Source organism: Aethalodelphis obliquidens, unplaced genomic scaffold, assembly GCF_003676395.1.
Source record: "Aethalodelphis obliquidens isolate GAN/ISIS:26980383/991018 unplaced genomic scaffold, ASM367639v1 scaffold8, whole genome shotgun sequence".
NCBI classification, from domain to species: domain Eukaryota; kingdom Metazoa; phylum Chordata; class Mammalia; order Artiodactyla; family Delphinidae; genus Aethalodelphis; species Aethalodelphis obliquidens.
This window is the reverse complement of record NW_020837952.1, coordinates 1,495,924-1,512,421: the sequence shown is the minus strand read 5'-3', so window position 1 is coordinate 1,512,421 and position 16,498 is coordinate 1,495,924. Positions and strand designations below refer to the sequence as shown.

Genomic DNA, 16,498 nt, shown 5'->3' with positions numbered 1-16,498 from the left:
GGTTATTGGGGGTAGGTGGGCATCAGTGTAGGAATGGGATAACATCCCCCTATATAATATCCCCTTCCCCCCTACACAAGCCCTTTCCTCCTTGACCTGCCTATTGGATGTAGAGTAAAAGAAGTGGCTGCCTGACAAGGGTTTATGATTCTCAGAGAAGAACCTAACTCCATCTTTCCCGAGGCTATCAGTGTCTTGAATACTCTACAAGCCCCCCTGCTATGTTGGGGGTAGAGGCAAAGTTTCCGCTCATGGTTATGTAGCTTGTACATTGCACAACTGCTAGAGGCACCATTCACCTCACAGTCACTGTATGTATAGTTACTATGACTTTTCTTGCAAATGGCAATCAGGTGGCTTGAGGAAGGGCTGCTTTTTTCTAATGTACACAGTTACTGTGAATGTTAGCCATAGAGCTGAGTGAGGAGTGAGTATGGAATACCAAAAAAAAAAAAAGTGTAGTGCCACAAATACTTGCTGAGCACCCTACTATAGGCCAGGTGCTCAGCTGAGATTGTGTTTAAGTTTGTGCTTAAGAACTGCTGTGTGTAGTAAGGGTGACATTTTAATACCATACCACAGTGGATGGCAGTTAATCACTGGTTCTCAAGGAAACATAGAGGTCCAGTGTCAGAACATCAGGGAAGGCTTCTTAGAGAAAGATTTTTTTTTTTTTTGCAGTACGCGGGCCTCTCACTGTTGTGGCCTCTCCCGTTGCGGAGCGCAGGCTCAGTGGCCATGGCTCGTGGGCCCAGCCGCTCCGCGGCATGTGGGATCTTCCCAGACCGGGGCACGAACCCGCGTCCCCTGCATCGGCAGGTGGACTCCCAACCACTGCGCCACCAGGGAAGCCCAAGAGAAAGATTTCTAAATGATAGTAGATTAATGGGTGAAGTGTTGCAGGCTCAGAGCCTCTGAGATGAGACCCGAATGGCTCCAGCGGGGGCAGAGAAGGAGAAAGATAAAGAGGTGACTAGATGGAGGGTAAAGGGAAGAGATCATCAGACTGTTAGAAACTATGACTTTAAGTACCCACTGCCCTCCAGCAGTTTCCAATCCACAAGTTGGGTGTTTGGCAAGGATAAGAGGGGACAAAAGTTTGAAGTCCTCAACCTGACTATAGGTATGAAGCTCTGTTCCTGATTCTGGGGAAGCTCCCAGCAGAAGGCTGCAAAGCTACCTGGGAAAATGGTCCCCTGGTATCCAGCCCTTCCAGTCTTGGTTACTGCTAAGGAGGAGAGATGGAAGTGGGGGAGGACCACAGAAGGGAGGCTCTGGTTGTGTGCCCAAAGGGCTTGGCTGGCCTTGGGCAGAAATTGGATCCCATAGCTCCTAGATGATAGCGGGGGGACATGGCCTGCCATGTAGGCTTGGGGAGAGCAAAGATCCAATTCGAGTATCAGGGTGGTTTGGTGCCACACATGGGCTTAGAGGTAGAGGGATGCTTATCCAGGCAGCCAAGGACTGTACAGCTGTTAGAGTTTCCTAGGCAGGTGCCTGCCTGGTTTCCAGGGTGGAAACGAAGTGGACCAGCGGTGGCCGACTAGAGCCCCCGCCCCGGTGGTAGGGGGCGGGACGGTCCTGGGAGAAGGGCGGGGGGCGGGGCCAGGGGCCACTTAAGGCGGAGCCCCGGCGTTCTGGCAGAGCCGGAGCCTGACGGCAGAGCCCGGCAGGATTGGCACTTACCCACGACCCCCCTTCCCTGCTATGATGGCCGGTCAGTAGCAGGTTCCAGACCCCCCGGGGGTATGTAGGCAGAGCTAGCGGCAGCCAGGTGTGCTGAGCCACAAGAGCTCTAGGGCACTCTGGGGGCAGCTCTGCCTGCTGCGCTCTCTGGTGCAGGGGGAGATGCCCAACTGACGAGCGAGCTGGTGAGGACAAGAACGTTCCCTTTTGGCCCGAGTCCGCTGCATCCATGGCGCTGCCGGCCAGTCTGGTGCCCCTGTGCTGCTTGGCACTTCTGGCGCTGCCGGCCCAGAGCTGCGGGCCGGGCCGGGGGCCGGTTGGCCGGCGCCGCTACGTGCGCAAGCAGCTCGTGCCGCTGCTCTACAAGCAATTTGTGCCCAGCGTGCCCGAGCGGACCCTGGGCGCCAGTGGGCCGGCCGAGGGGAGGGTGACAAGAGGCTCTGAGCGCTTCCGGGACCTGGTGCCTAACTACAACCCCGACATCATCTTCAAGGATGAGGAGAACAGTGGTGCAGACCGCTTGATGACCGAGGTAAGGAGGCCTCTCCCCACCTGCTCGAGGGCACCGCCAATTTCTCTGCTCTCCTCTGGCAGCTGGCGGAGGGGACGGGGGATGGTGTGAGCTGGACTTCATCTATAGGGACCTTGATCTCAAGGATCTACCTACACTCCTCACCCCTCACCCGCCCCCCACCCCAAAACACACACACACACACACACACACACACACACACACACACCCCTCTGCTGGCTGTACTGAGTGATCAGGAGGGATCCAGGGAGAGGCTGCATGGGGAGGGGGAGAAGGGACTAGTGAGAGTGAAGCTGGGAGAGACAGGGAGGGCGGGGAAAGGAGGATGGCGGCAGGCGAGACGGGAAATGGCTGAGGCGTGGACCGGGGGTCAGCTACCGAGCCAGGCAGGAAGGGCTGGGGTGAGCTGGGGGCCAGGAGCTGGCTAGGCAGCAGACAGAAAGCTCTACCCTTAGCCTGGCTCCTGACCTGATTGTGTTAAAGCTCTGTGGGCTAAAGAGACTGAAGGGGCTGGGAAAGGGGTGACCAAGGGTCAGGTCATCAGGCCATCTACCTGAGGAGGGGCTGGGCAAGAACTGTCTTTGGCATGGGGGAAGCATCTCAGAACCAAGGTAAAGCTATTCTAGAGTCTAAACGACTGTCCTGGAGTGAAAAGTGATCTTTGATGGGAAGAACAGATGGGCCCACCTGAGAATCAAAGGGTTCCTGTGTCCCTCAAACTCAGTGTAGCTCAGGGACTTTCCTTGGAATTAAAGGGTTAAAATGAATTCAACTACCATGTATCAAGCATCTGCTGCAGACCAGAACCTAACCAACCTATGGTGAGGTGTGAAGGCCCACCTCTGCCCTGTGATCTCAAATGTCAGAGCTGGAAGGAAACTTGGAGGTCACATTCTTCCACCCCCCCACCCCACCCCCACCCCCACCTCCCATTTTTACATGAGAGCTGGGCCCCAGGAGGAAAAGTGATTTAATCAAAATCTTGAAACTAATTAGTGGCATGCCTGGGACTAGAATTCAGGACTCCTGATTCTAAGTCCTATACACTTTCCATTACACCACCTAATTGTGTATGGAGTGGGGAGGTGGGGGGAGAGGGAGGGGTACGGATTTCCTCTGATTAACTGCCATAGTTTTCCAGGTTACTTTGTTAGGAAAACCTGTCCAGGGGAGAAAGAATTCCTTCTTGCTCTTGCCCTGAAGCATTCCTCCTCCCCAGAGATTGGGAAGGGGATACTCCTTCCCTCCTGGCCAGGGATGGAATATCCTGGCCCTTTCCTCTGGTTTCCACCTGCAGCAGAGGGGGCAGAACAAGGGATAGGCCCAGGAGAGGCTCTGACAGGCCTGGGAACCCCCCTCGGTCCTGCTTATCTCCCACACCCTGGCTGCAAAAGGCCTCCATTGAGTTGGCTCTGCACTGGGCTGCTGCCCCCGCAGGTCAAGGCCTCAGGGCCTCCTTAGGGGACAAAACGACAAAAAGTTGGAAGGAGTTACCACTTTTCCTGTCTTCCCCCTCCCCTCCTTTCCAACCCTGCGGAGGTGTAGAAGACTCGGGAAGAAGGGCAGGGGGGAAACGTCCCTCTGGCAGTTAGGAGAAAACCAAGTCCGAGGAGAGGTCAGAGCGGGGAGAAGAAAAGGAAGCTGTCCTCTCTGTGCCTCCTCCCGCGAGGTCCGTGCTGTGGTGCGCGCCAAGGTCTCCGGCTCCCAGACTGGAGCGGCCGAGATAACCGTGGTCTCACTCCCCCGGCGCAGGCTTCCAGCCGCTGCTGCTTTTCCTCCTCTCCACTCCCACCCTGCAGGGGGCCCCCCAGATCCGCGCAAGGGCTGCTCGCGTTATTCTCAGGTGTTACTCCCACGCCTTTCTGCGCTGCCTCCGGAGCAGAGACGGAGAGATTGGGGGCTCTCAGGGCTGGTGGAGCCCGAGCTGGAACTGGGAGGGCTGGCCGCGCTGGGGGAGGGGACCCGGCGGGCCGGAGCAGGGATGGGGGGCGCGGCTTTCTGCCCTTTCCTCTCTCTGAGCCGGGGCGGCTGAAAAGCGCCTTTGTGGATGGAGCTGCTGAGTCCGCTTCTCCCGGCGCGTCCCCGGCCTCGGCCCGGGATTCTCGCTCGGTTAAGTCATCCGGGAGAATGGCCATTGTACTTCGCGCAGCCCCCGCCGCCCCAACCCTTTTTCCAGCAGCCTAGATCCCGTACGGCTCCGCTTGGGCACCTCTGTGGGGGGGCACTCGCACCACGAAAGGGTTAATGCTAGGGGCTGAAAGGAGGAGGAGGAAGGAAGGAAGGAAGCGATGCCCGGTGCCAGGGAAGGCAACGAAACAAAAGATGAATCAGGCGGAGGGAGGGCAGCCGGGGCTTGGGGCGGGGGCCAGGCCAAAACAGGGGCTCCTCTCGCGGAGCCGGGCTGCTCAACCCCTCCCTGACCAAGCTTACACCCGCTCTCTCCACTCTTGCCCTCTCCCAGGTTGAACTGAGGTCCCAGAACAACTAGGGATGAGGGGCGGAAATTAAAAGTGGGGGAAAGAACTAGGTTTGGGCGCTCCCTCTCAATATCAGGGGTGACCCCACAGTTCGCCAACGACGTTCTGGAGAGCATAGATTAGCGACTACACCCATTCAGATTCTCACTTCCTCAGGACACTCAAAATCTGGGAGGGACTGGAGGGGTGTCGGGAAAACAAAGAAGAATTAACCCGCCCGCCCAGGTCGCTTTAGCCCCCATGCTGGTGGTAGTGGTACTGAGGAGACTGACTCCTTTATTCCCCGCCAGCGTTGTAAAGAGCGGGTGAACGCGCTGGCTATTGCGGTGATGAACATGTGGCCCGGAGTGCGCCTACGGGTGACCGAGGGCTGGGACGAGGACGGCCACCACGCTCAGGACTCACTTCACTACGAAGGACGTGCCCTGGATATCACCACGTCCGACCGCGACCGCAATAAGTATGGGTTGCTGGCGCGCCTGGCAGTGGAAGCCGGCTTCGACTGGGTCTATTACGAGTCCCGCAACCACGTCCACGTGTCTGTCAAAGCCGGTACAGTACGGGGTGGGTGGTGAGGTCCCTCCGGGAAACTGAGGGTACGCAGCCCTGTTGCGACTCTAGGGGACCCCAGGCGGGCGTTAGTGTTGTAAACCCCCTTCCATTTCTGCCCAGGTTAGGACCAGATCCGTGGGAACTTGCATGTTGTTCCGGGACTGGTGAGGTCTGCGCTGGGCTTGACCCACGTCTTTGACAATATGTACTAACATTCTGGAACTGGTCTCCATGCAATCCTCTCTCTGCTTGTCCCCTCCAGATAACTCACTGGCGGTCAGGGCAGGCGGCTGCTTTCCGGGAAATGCCACCGTGCGCCTGCGGAGCGGCGAGCGGAAGGGGCTGCGGGAACTGCACCGCGGTGACTGGGTGCTGGCGGCAGACGCGGCAGGCCGGGTGGTGCCCACACCCGTGCTGCTCTTCCTGGACCGGGACTTGCAGCGCCGGGCCTCATTCGTGGCTGTGGAGACCGAGCGGCCCCCGCGCAAGCTGTTGCTCACTCCCTGGCACCTGGTGTTCGCCGCTCGAGGGCCTGCGCCCGAGCCAGGCGACTTTGCACCGGTGTTCGCGCGCCGGCTGCGCGCGGGGGACTCGGTGCTGGCGCCAGGCGGGGACGCCCTTCGGCCTGCGCGCGTGGCCCGAGTGGCGCGGGAGGAAGCCGTTGGCGTGTTCGCACCGCTCACAGCGCACGGGACGCTGCTGGTCAACGATGTCCTGGCCTCGTGCTACGCGGTTCTGGAGAGTCACCAGTGGGCGCACCGCGCCTTTGCTCCTCTGCGCCTGCTGCACGCGCTGGGGGCGCTGCTTCCGGGCGGGGCCGTCCAGCCAACTGGCATGCATTGGTACTCTCGGTTCCTCTATCGCTTGGCGGAGGAGCTGCTGGACTGAGCGCTCCAGGCATAGAAACCTCGTGGCATCCGCCTAAACGGGAGTGTGCGGGCTGAGATCTGGAGATGTGGGCAGCAGACGATGCTGATTGGGAGGGAGGGAGGGATAGGGAGAAAATGGACGCGATGGTTTAGGGGCAACCTCTAACTGAGAGGTTGGGTCCTAAGTAGATGGGGTTGATGATGGGTACTCGTCGACGAGGACTATTTCTCCTCTTCTTCCCCAGTGCCTCAGCCCCACCCGATTATTTTATTTTATTTTCTATTTATAAATTGTAATATAATAATCTGCTTGCCCCGCCTGGCAAGATGAGGGGCTGGGGCACAGCGTTAACAGTTATCTGACATGGGAGCCAATCTGACATCTGACATTTTCCTACAAGTGGGCTAATAAAGGGAAGGCTTCCAGGAGCTTATTGGGAAATATCTCTATTCAGATGGTGATTTACCTCCAGATTGGGGGAGGGGGGTACGGAGAAAGGGAACCATACTTTACTTCCCATTCCCCTCTCCTTCCCCAGCAGATCGTCCCACCCTGCTTCCTCCTCTCAGAGGAGGCATCCCAATCGACCAGCAACAGAGATCAGAAGAGTCTGCCCTTTTCTAGGCTGCTAGTTCTTTTTCCCACCCAGAGAGGACTAGCATTCTGCCCACATGTTTGCATACCGACTGTTGGAGGGACCAGGGTTACCCAAGGAACAAGAAAACCCAAAAACGTCCTTTTTCTGTTCATAGGGGCTCCAGAGGTGGCTCAGGCCACTGTGGGTACTGATACTTAAAGAATTCTGGCCCCCAATTGTTAGCCTGCAGTCCTGGTCCCTCCCTCAAGAATCACCGTAATCCCCATCCTACTCTGGTGTAAGGGGTCTACATGGGGCTGATGTTTTTTGGGGGGATGTAACTGGACCAACTGATGACTCATGGGAATCCCTAGCTAATTCATAACTAATAGTCCCCACACACTCTTGATCAAGAGAAAGAACCTGGACAGAGGGCTAGAACCTATCCCTCCTGATGGGCTGAGCCCAGATGTATGGGGGTAGAGGGGGCACAGGCTCTCCAAGCAAGGGCACATAGGAATTAAAACCTGAGCCCCCTTCCTGATCACCTGTCCTGGTTGTTGTTTCTACTGGCTTCCTCCACCTTTCCCCTCTCCCCTCTCCCATTATTTCTAGCTCTGCTTTCCTGGCCTGGGTGTTTCTGGAACCTCTGGGTCCAACGCAGCAGACACCTGGAATCCAGGCAGGCAAGTGCCCCTGAGTTAGGAATGGAAGCTCCGAGGAAGTTGGACTGCACTGGAAGGAGAGTGTCAGGGCCCGGGGAATGGTAGGGGTTGGCGGTACCACCAGGAGCCCACCCTTCCCTGTAGCGGCTATGCTCTTCCTGCACAGGGTCCCTGCTATATACTGCCCTCTAGTGGCCTTCAGGATCGGTTCCCTTCCCCGCCAAAGGAAAAATGCTGCGCAGAGGGTGGACTGGATTTGTGCAGAGGAGCCTTCTGCCAGGATGCAAGAGATGGTGGATGGTACTTGTTAAGCTGCCAGGGCTTAGCCACAGGTATCAGGGGCTGGCGAGGAACCCACCTGCCTCTCATTTGGAAAGTGGCACTTTTGTATCCCTTGCACCTGGTTTAGCTCTGTGGCTCCTGGAAGCTGGAGGTATGGTTGTAGCCTGTAGTATTCCAGATTTCCATGTGCATCCAAGTTGCCGACTCACCTCCCTCACCCTGTGACACTTTGAGTTCAGTGTCTGGAGGTGAAAGCATACTTAGGGTTCCAGGTAGTGCTTGGTAAAGCCGACATTTGGAAGCAGGCTAAGTTTACCTTTAGTATCTTTCCACCTCCCATTTCCCTCAGTCCACACCAGGTGCCCATTACCACCACCCTCCCCCTTTCAGAGGGATTTCAGAAACACAGTCCAAGCTGTGGACCTTTCCTTCCTACTTTCTAAACCTGCTCTTGTCTCATTCTATCAGATCCTGATGCCCTACTGTCATGTCACTCCAGGTGATGACTAATCTGATAAACTAATTAGTATTTCTACGTTGGTAGGGCTGTTTTCACAGGCCTATTACATGATCAAAAGATCATGTAATGCATATATCTTAAAGGCCTGCTGAAAATAAGGCCTTAAACCATGAGACCATAATGGTGCTGATTCCTAGCACCTTAGTATGTTGGGCAGGAGATATCTGGGGACAAGGAGAACTAATTGGTTTCCCTTAAACTACATCCTGTAGATTACTCCCCAGGCCTGAGGCTCACCTCTCACCCTCAACTTCCATCCCTCCTTATTCTTGTCCCCTTGACGCCCTCCCAGCTTCCTAAAATAAAGTCCATTCCCTTCCCTCAAGCAGCAAAGAGTACCGTCTCTATGAAGATGGCCAGGAAGGCATATTTACTTGGCCACACAACATCTCCAAATGCAGCACCTCTTCTCATTAACAGAATTGGCAAGGAGGATTAGGGAAAGAAAGGGCATGGCTAGGAAGTCAGGCAGATCTGGAGATAATGATCCTTCCCTGACAGGATTGTTGACAATATCAATGTATGTGCCCAATGTGGAATAGATACCATTGAGTTTTATATGCTCTGCACCCGTTTCTCACTCCCTTTGCTGCTGTCTGCTGTCTGTCTGCTTCTGTCCTTACCACTCTACCAGAGGCAGCATTATCAATGGTTCCCAGACCTTTGGGGATTGTGTTGTCCCTATAATTGTTTGATTTCATAACACTCCGTTCTTCAGAAGGTGCTGTGTGACAGATTTAGGTTTGCTTTAGAACTAAAGTATAATTAAAAGTAATCTTGTTTTGAGAATTGCAGAGAATTTTGTGATCATCCTGGCAAGACCTCTCCACATACTGGGAAACTGGAGTTGAGAAGCACTGCTTTAAGGTTCAGGTGACCTTTTTATTGCCCAGAATCCAGATTTTTCTCCCCTTCCTTTCTTCAAGCAGGAGTTACTGAACATCTACAGTGTAGCACCGTATTAGGCACTGAAAAACACACCAAAATTAAGAAATAGCTTCTTAAAGGTATAAGATTGTTAGCTGCCAAAGCAACATTGTTACTTAATCAAGATGAGTTGAACGGGTGCTAAATGTCATATTTGTACATAGGAGGCCTTGTGGAGAAAGTAGGGCCTGAATAGGATGTTGTAGCCTGTGTAAGTGGAGGAGACTAGAAAGGCCATTCCAGACAGAAGTACCAACATGAGCGAGGACTTGGAATCTGGGATGAAGATGTGCAGGCTGGTTAGAGTAGGAAATTGGGAAATGTAACTATATGTAGCTAAAATTTCCTGAGAACTTACTGCAGGCCAGGCCCTGTTTTAGCACTTTACATACTTTCTCATTTGGCCCTCACAATAACCCTATGAGATAGTATTACAGATAAGGAAAATTGGGGCAGGCATAACGAAATAAGAATGCCTCGATGGGGGCTTCCCTGGTGGCGCAGTGGTTGAGAGTTTGCCTGCCGATGCAGGGGACACAGGTTCGTGCCCCGGTCCGGGAAGATCCCACATGCCGCAGAGCGGCTGGGCCCGTGAGCCATGGCCACTGAGCCTGCGCGTCCGGAGCCTGTGCTCCGCAACGGGAGAGGCCACAACAGTGAGAGGCCTGCGTACCGCAAAAAAAAAAAAAAGAATGCCTTGATGGGTGGGGCCACATCCTATGGGACCTTAAGCTGGTTTTGACTCTTCCTCATTCCCTCCATTGGGTCACTAGTAAGTCTAGCTTTCTGACAGTTATTTCTCTCTCATTTTCATTGGCTCTTCTTCCTCCTGCCTGGATGACTGGCTTCCTTAACTAAAGCAACCTAGCTACCAGTTAAGGAAATACAGATGTGGGTGCAACTCTCTGGCAGTCATCCATGGCAGGTTGGTACACCAAGCCAGAAAGCATGAGAAGACTCTCAGCTCTTTTTGAATTAGAGGAGGGGAATGTTGCACTTTGTTATGGACTGAATGCATGTGTCTCCCCCCAGATTCATATGTTGAAGCCCTCATGCCCATGTGGCTGTATCTGGAGATGGGGTCTCTAAAGAAGTAATTAAGGTTAAATGAGGTCATAGGAGTGGGCCTTGATCTGACAGAATTAGTGTCCTTACAAGAAGACATAGGAGAGAGCTTGCTTTCTCTCTCTTCACATGTGCAACGAAAGGCCATGTGAGGCCATAGTGAGAAGGCAGCCGTCTGCAGGCCAGGAAGAGAGCTCTCACCAGAAACCAAATTGGCTGGAACCTTGATCTTGGATTTTTCTAGCTTCTAGAACTATGAGAAAATAAATGTTTGATGTCTAAGCCGCCCAGTCTGTGATATTTTGTTATGACAGCTCTAGCAGAATAATATAAGCTTCCAGAAATGTTTGAAATAAGAAGAGGCCAGTGCTAAGATGGGGTCCTTAGTGAAGAGAAACAACTCTGCTTGAAAAATTAGCATTTCTGACCTAGAGCCTTGAGATGTGTATCCCTGACTGTGCTTTTGTGGTCCCTGCTATATTGGAGGAAGCGTTCTTCCCTGTCTGGGTAACTGAGGCAGCTGTCTATGGGAAGCAGCTTATGGCTGGTTAGGGTAGTTTCCTGTGGGGGATTTTGTGGCCAATTATCATATTCAAACCTTCCTTTCCCTGTTATTGTCTCTATATGTGACTTGGTTAATGATGAACATCTCCCATGAGAAAGCGGTATCTTTAATAAGGGTTTACTGAGTGCCTACTCTGTGTCAAATATTGTGTTGTGCCTTGGGCATAGGACAATAAAGTCAGGCATCGCTCCTACGGGTCATCTGGTGAGACAGGCATAAGTGGTTAGAAGGTTGTTGAGTGTGGTAAAGAGATGAGAAGTGGCATTTAAGCTGAGACCTGTACGGTAGGTAAGAGTTGTTCAAGCCGAGGGAACAGCATGTGCAAAGGCCTGGAGTTGGGGAGCAACAGTAGGATGAATCTGAGGAGCATCGACAAGTTCAGTATAGTGAGCGGGAGATGGGGTCGACTTTAAGGATTTTCAATCCTGTCTGGAAGTTGAAAGCAATTGCAGGATTTGAAGCAGGTGAGGGGAAAAGTCAAACTTGCATTTTAAAATAAGGAAATTGGGGCTTCCCTGGTGGCACAGTGGTTGAGAGTCCACCTGCCGATGCAGGGGACACGGGTTCGTGCCCCGGTCCGGGAAGATCCCACATGCCGCGGACCGGCTGGGCCCGTGAGCCATGGCTGCTGAGCCTGCGCGTCCGGAGCCTGTGCTCCGCAACGGGAGAGGCCACAATAGTGAGAGGCCCGCGTACCGCAAAAAAAAAAAAAAAAAAAGGAAATTGCCGGGACTTCCCCGGTGGCCCAGCGGTTAGGACTCCGCACTTCCACGGCAGAGGGCAAGGGTTCCATCCATGGTCGGGGAACTAAGATCCCACATGCCATAAATAAATAAAAAAGGAAATTGCCAATTGGATGGGCTTTTTGGGTCATCTTTATCCCTAAGTAGGTTGGTTCTCATCTGAGCATATGAGTATCGCTAATTCTGACCACAAGTAGGAAATGCCCCCGTCCCTACAGAGAGCGTGTTATGGGAACAGATGGAGGTGGGGGCAGCGTAGGGAAACTGGAGCAGGACAGGATAAGATAGAAACAGAACTGAAGGTGGTACCTCAAGCCCTGGCTTTGCTTCTCTCTGAAACCTGAACCCCAACTGTCTCTCAACTTCCCTCCTTGAGACCACATAACCTAAGAACACAGTGGTCTGCTTTCAAACCACATGGTGTCAAAAAAGGATTTATTGGAACTAGGGACTCTTTTTCTGCTATTCTCTTTTGCTTTCCAGCGATTCTTTCCACGGAGCCTTGACTTTGCTTGGAGCTGATGGCCCTAAGCTGAGACAGAGCTGCCACCCTGAGAGCCAGGTCTGGGCTGAACATTGCAGCTGCCCAGGGAACAGCTGGTTAAGCCCTCAGCAGCTGCAGCAGCTGGGATTCCACCCAACATGTGAGCTGGGATTAATCCCATTTCCTCCACACACATCCTTTCCTTATTCTAGTCCCTGGCTAGTCTATAGTAGCTCGTAGAATCTTTGAGGCTAGATATCATGAATCTCTCCCTGAACTAAGCTGGAGTCAAAGTCACCCACCTTCCTCTTCTCTTGGAGGCAGCTGGCCCAAAGCACCTGAGCACCACCACATGAGGGAGGATATGGGTCTCTCTCTCACACACAACCTCCTTTCCCTCCTTATCTCTATCCTTTGATAAACTGGCTAGGTTGGATTCTTCTCTGAAAAGTCTCATTTTCAATAACTTGTAGAATTGTCTAAAGATGAAGGGGCTTCTTTGGTGGGGTAAGAAGGTGGATTTCTTTATCTTCGAAAGACTCTGTACAGAGGCCTGGAAACTTGGTGGGAGTGTTGCAGGAGGATCAAGCATCCTACTGGTGGTTGTCACTTTTCAACTGTGATTGCCTCTCACATAACGGTGGCTCCACAGTGAAGAATAATAGGGCTGTATATTCTATTTGGTGCCTATGCACCAGCTGTGTGACCTTGAGGAAGATCACTTTGTAAGAGATGCCAGAGGCCACTACAATGAGGTGTTTCCAAGAGGCTGGAAACAAGGAGGTACTCTGAGATTTAAACAAGTCAAATTAACACACAAAGGGACAAGGCAGTTCCTCTCAGGTCCAGAGACTTGACTCCCTCCCTTCAACAAATATTTATTAAATCCCCTGCAAATACTATTAGGCATTGTACTCTGCTGGGGATTTTTGACAGTTTTCTAGAGAAACAGGCAGTCATTTTAATGGATTAAATTAATTAGGTTTTAGCTTAGAGGAGTGGCCTGATCAAATCTGGGTTTTAAAAAGATCACTCTAGCTCCTAAGTGGAGAATGGAGTTAGAAGGGAGTGGGCCCAGGGAGGAGAGCAAGCAAAATGATAATGAGATAATGAGAGATGATGTTGGTTGAGATAAAGTGGTGGCAATGGAGGTGGAAAGGACAGTTTCAGGAAATATTTGTAGTTGTGGGATTGATAGGACTTGGTGGTTGATTGGACAAAGAGGAAGTGAAGAGTAAGGTAGAAGAAGAAAAAGATTTCTTTCAACTTTATCGGCTTGATATTAATGTATCTAAAATGAAAGAAAAAGTCATTGATCAACCAATATCAATCTATTGATCCAAAATGGAATGTGGCAAACGGGCAACTCAGTCAATCAGAATTGTTACCATGTGCCCAGAATTATCTTGGGGAGAGAAGTGCCGAAATGTGGTCACTGGTGGAGCAGGGATGGTTCTTTGGGCCTCCACGTGTCCTGGCCAAAATACCTTCACAGAGTTAGTCCTCTTCTTTTATCCTAATGTTCTGCTCATCAGGCACCACATTGGTACCTTGCTGAAAAGGGGGTGCCCTAGATAGAGGATGTGCAGACTTCCTCGGTCGTGGAAAGGGAAAGCAACAGATACATACATTGGCAAATTGGTTCCCTGATTTGGGAACCCAAATCACGCGTTCATGAATTATTGTGAGGCTTCCCTAGCACATGAGCATTTGGAGGTCCTGAGCAAGTCCAGTTCCCAAGTTGGCTAGACTGAGTGCTCTTCCCAGCGGCATCTTTCCCAGTGATGTCCAGGGAGGGATCCAGACCATCTGCCTCGGGGCATACCTCTCTGGCCAAACTGCGAATTCATTTTCAAACTAATAACGATAATTACTATGATGGCTTCAATGTAATGAGTACCAAGTATTTTTTAACAGAGTGATAGGAATATCACATACATTATCTCATTTGCCTCTCACAACAGTTGTGCAAAATAAGTATTTGATTCCAGAAAGATTTAAGCAGGTCACCGGAGGGCTGGGGGTCTGGGTTCCAAGGTTGTACAGCCAGAAACAATGCCTCAAATCATAGAACCAAGCCAACAGGGGCACTGTGGCAACTGCCACTAAACACTAGACAGTGCAATTTGCAGACCAATGCCCTGACTGGGTGCTGGAAGGCACTGCTGACACCACGGCCACTATCCACCCTGGAACTCGATCTTTCTGTGGCAGCCAGAAAGAATGACAAACATCTACTATCTTGTTGTTCTAACCATTTCATAGAAGAGAAACTGAGGCTCAGAGCAGTTAAGTACCTGCCTGAGATCACATAGTGAGTCAGCCAGGATTTGAAACCAGGTCTGATTGACTGCAAAGTCCATGTTCTTTCCAATATGTTTTGCTGCTATGATGCACTTTACCTCTCCAGGTTGCAGTTTCTCAGCCTGTAGTCTGGAGAAGTTGTGTTACATCAGTGGTTCTCAAAGTGTAGTCCCCAGACCAGCAACCTCAGTATCACCTGGAAACTTGCTCAAAATGCAAATTCTTGGGCCCTACCCAGACCTACTGAATCAAAAACTCTGGTGTAGGTCCCAGCAATCTGTGCATTAACAAACCCTCCAGGTGACTCTTATGTGTCCTCACCCTTCAGAATAACTGTACCAGATGATCACTAAGGTCCTCCAGCTCTAATATGTTCTAATTCACTTATTTTGGAAGTTGCTGGTTGTGATCCGTGGATCGAGCAAGGTCCCCTGAGAGGACCTAAGTACTTCTCATTTTCCTGAAATGGGTTGGTGTTTATCAAACTCCATGATAACAGAATTCAAGAATAGGTGTAAGAGTGAGGAAAGAACCAGACATATGGAACATGTAGGGAACATGCCTGCACATGTATCCTGGCTATTTTTCTGGGCAGTGCCTAGAGACACATATCCTTAAGTGGCCCATGGACATGTGAACATCTGGGAGGTGCCCCAAAATCCACATGTCAAAAATAAGTGCATTGGGCTTCCCTGGTGGTGCAGTGGTTGGGAGTCAGCCTGCCGATGCAGGGGACGCGGGTTCGTGCCCCAGTCTGGGAAGATCCCACATGCCGCGGAGCGGCTGGGCCCGTGAGCCATGGCCGCTGAGCCTGTGTGTCTGGAGCCTGTGCTCCGCGGTAGGAGAGGCCACAACAGTGAGAGGCCCGCGTACCGCAAAAAAAAAAAAAAAAAAAATAGTGCATTAATTCAATACTCTCCCCATGCCCCCACTAAGCAATTCCCGTTCTTCCCTGTCCTCTAAATCTATAAATGGAATTTTGTCTCTATTAATCAGGTCATAAACTTTTTAACTTGAATCTGGAGTGCACTTTGTGTGAGTCCTCACCATCCTCTCTGTTGCTACTGTGGTCCAGGCCCTCATCTTTCTCCTCCTGGGTATCAGCTTCCTAACAGTGCTCCTGCCTCCAGCACCAGTCTCTCTCGGTACATCCTCCTCCACAGGGTCGCCAGCATGATCCTTACAAAGCACAGCTGTCTTCACGGTACTGCCCGCCCCATAACACTCCCACCAAGGCAACATCAAAGGTCCCTTTGCTCATTGCAGTGCTTCCCAAACCTTGTACTATTTTCATGACTATGTCCATAGACCCATTCCACCCATATAATTGTTTAATATTTTTCTCTAATTTCACGGACTTCTCTTTCTACCAATTTCAACCTCTTCTAAGCAACAATATTTGTGAAGTCAGAGTTTTGGCATTATAGCTCTTGTTTTTCCTACCACACATTAAAAATTACATAGCAAAAAAAATTTCTTTTGTGTATTACCTAAGTCATCTTACATGGCACTAGTTGTATATTTTGAAAACCCTGGGGTACAGAATAAAAACCAAATTCTTTTTTCTTAATTTTAAATTATTTATTTATTTATTTTTGGCTTTGTCGGGTCTTCATTGCTGCGCGCAGGCTTTCTCTAGTCGCCATGAGCGCGGGCTACTCTTCGTTGCAGTGCGTGGGCTTCTCATTGTGGTGGCTTCTCTTGTTGTGGAGCACGGGCTCTAGGCACGCGGGCTTCAGTAGTTGTGGCACGCGGGCTCAGTAGTTGTGGTTCATGGGCTCCAGAGCACACAGGCTCAGTAGTTGCGGCACACGGGCTTAGCCGCTCCTCGGCATGTGGGATCTTCCTGGACCAGGGCTCGAACCTGTGTTCCCTGCACTGGCAGGCAGATTCTTAACCACTTCGCCACCAGGGAAGTCCCAAGACCAAATTCTTAAAGCTGGCATTCATAGCCCTCCCTGATCTGATCCCAGTCAAATTTCCAGTCTGAATTTCCACACGTAGCTCCCCCTCACAGAATGCTCCAGGTACAGGGTCCACTCTATTTCCAGACACATTGTGCTTTCACTCTTCTCTGAGCATTTTGCCTTAAAAATTTTGTTTTTATTGAAGTATAGTTGATTTACAATGTTGTGTTAGTTTCAGGAAATCACAGCAAAGTGATTCAGTTGTGTGTGTATATACATACATAAATATATATACATATATATATATATATATATATATATATATATATATATATATATATA

The 16,498-nt window shown here is 51.3% G+C and overlaps 1 protein-coding gene across 1 annotated transcript; it reads left to right on the top strand.

Moving 5' to 3' along the window:
* The first annotated feature begins 805 nt into the window (after nt 1-805).
* DHH (desert hedgehog signaling molecule) lies at nt 806-6,554 on the top strand. Its single transcript, XM_027106152.1, has 3 exons — nt 806-2,218; nt 4,986-5,247; nt 5,510-6,554. The coding sequence occupies exons 1-3, from the start codon at nt 1,916-1,918 to the stop codon at nt 6,133-6,135; spliced, it is 1,191 nt and encodes a 396-aa protein (XP_026961953.1). The 5' UTR covers nt 806-1,915; the 3' UTR covers nt 6,136-6,554.
* Nucleotides 6,555-16,498: the final 9,944 nt, after the last annotated feature.

What these genes read in the sequence shown, in the direction of transcription:
- DHH (XM_027106152.1), top strand. Translation starts at nt 1,916, where the DNA reads ATGGCGCTGCCGGCCAGTCTGGTGCCCCTGTGCTGCTTGGCACTTCTG. An exon ending in CAGACCGCTTGATGACCGAG is followed by an intron (nt 2,219 to 4,985) that starts GTAAGGAGGCCT and finishes ATTCCCCGCCAG; the next exon opens with CGTTGTAAAGAGCGGGTGAA. An exon ending in CCACGTGTCTGTCAAAGCCG is followed by an intron (nt 5,248 to 5,509) that starts GTACAGTACGGG and finishes TGTCCCCTCCAG; the next exon opens with ATAACTCACTGGCGGTCAGG.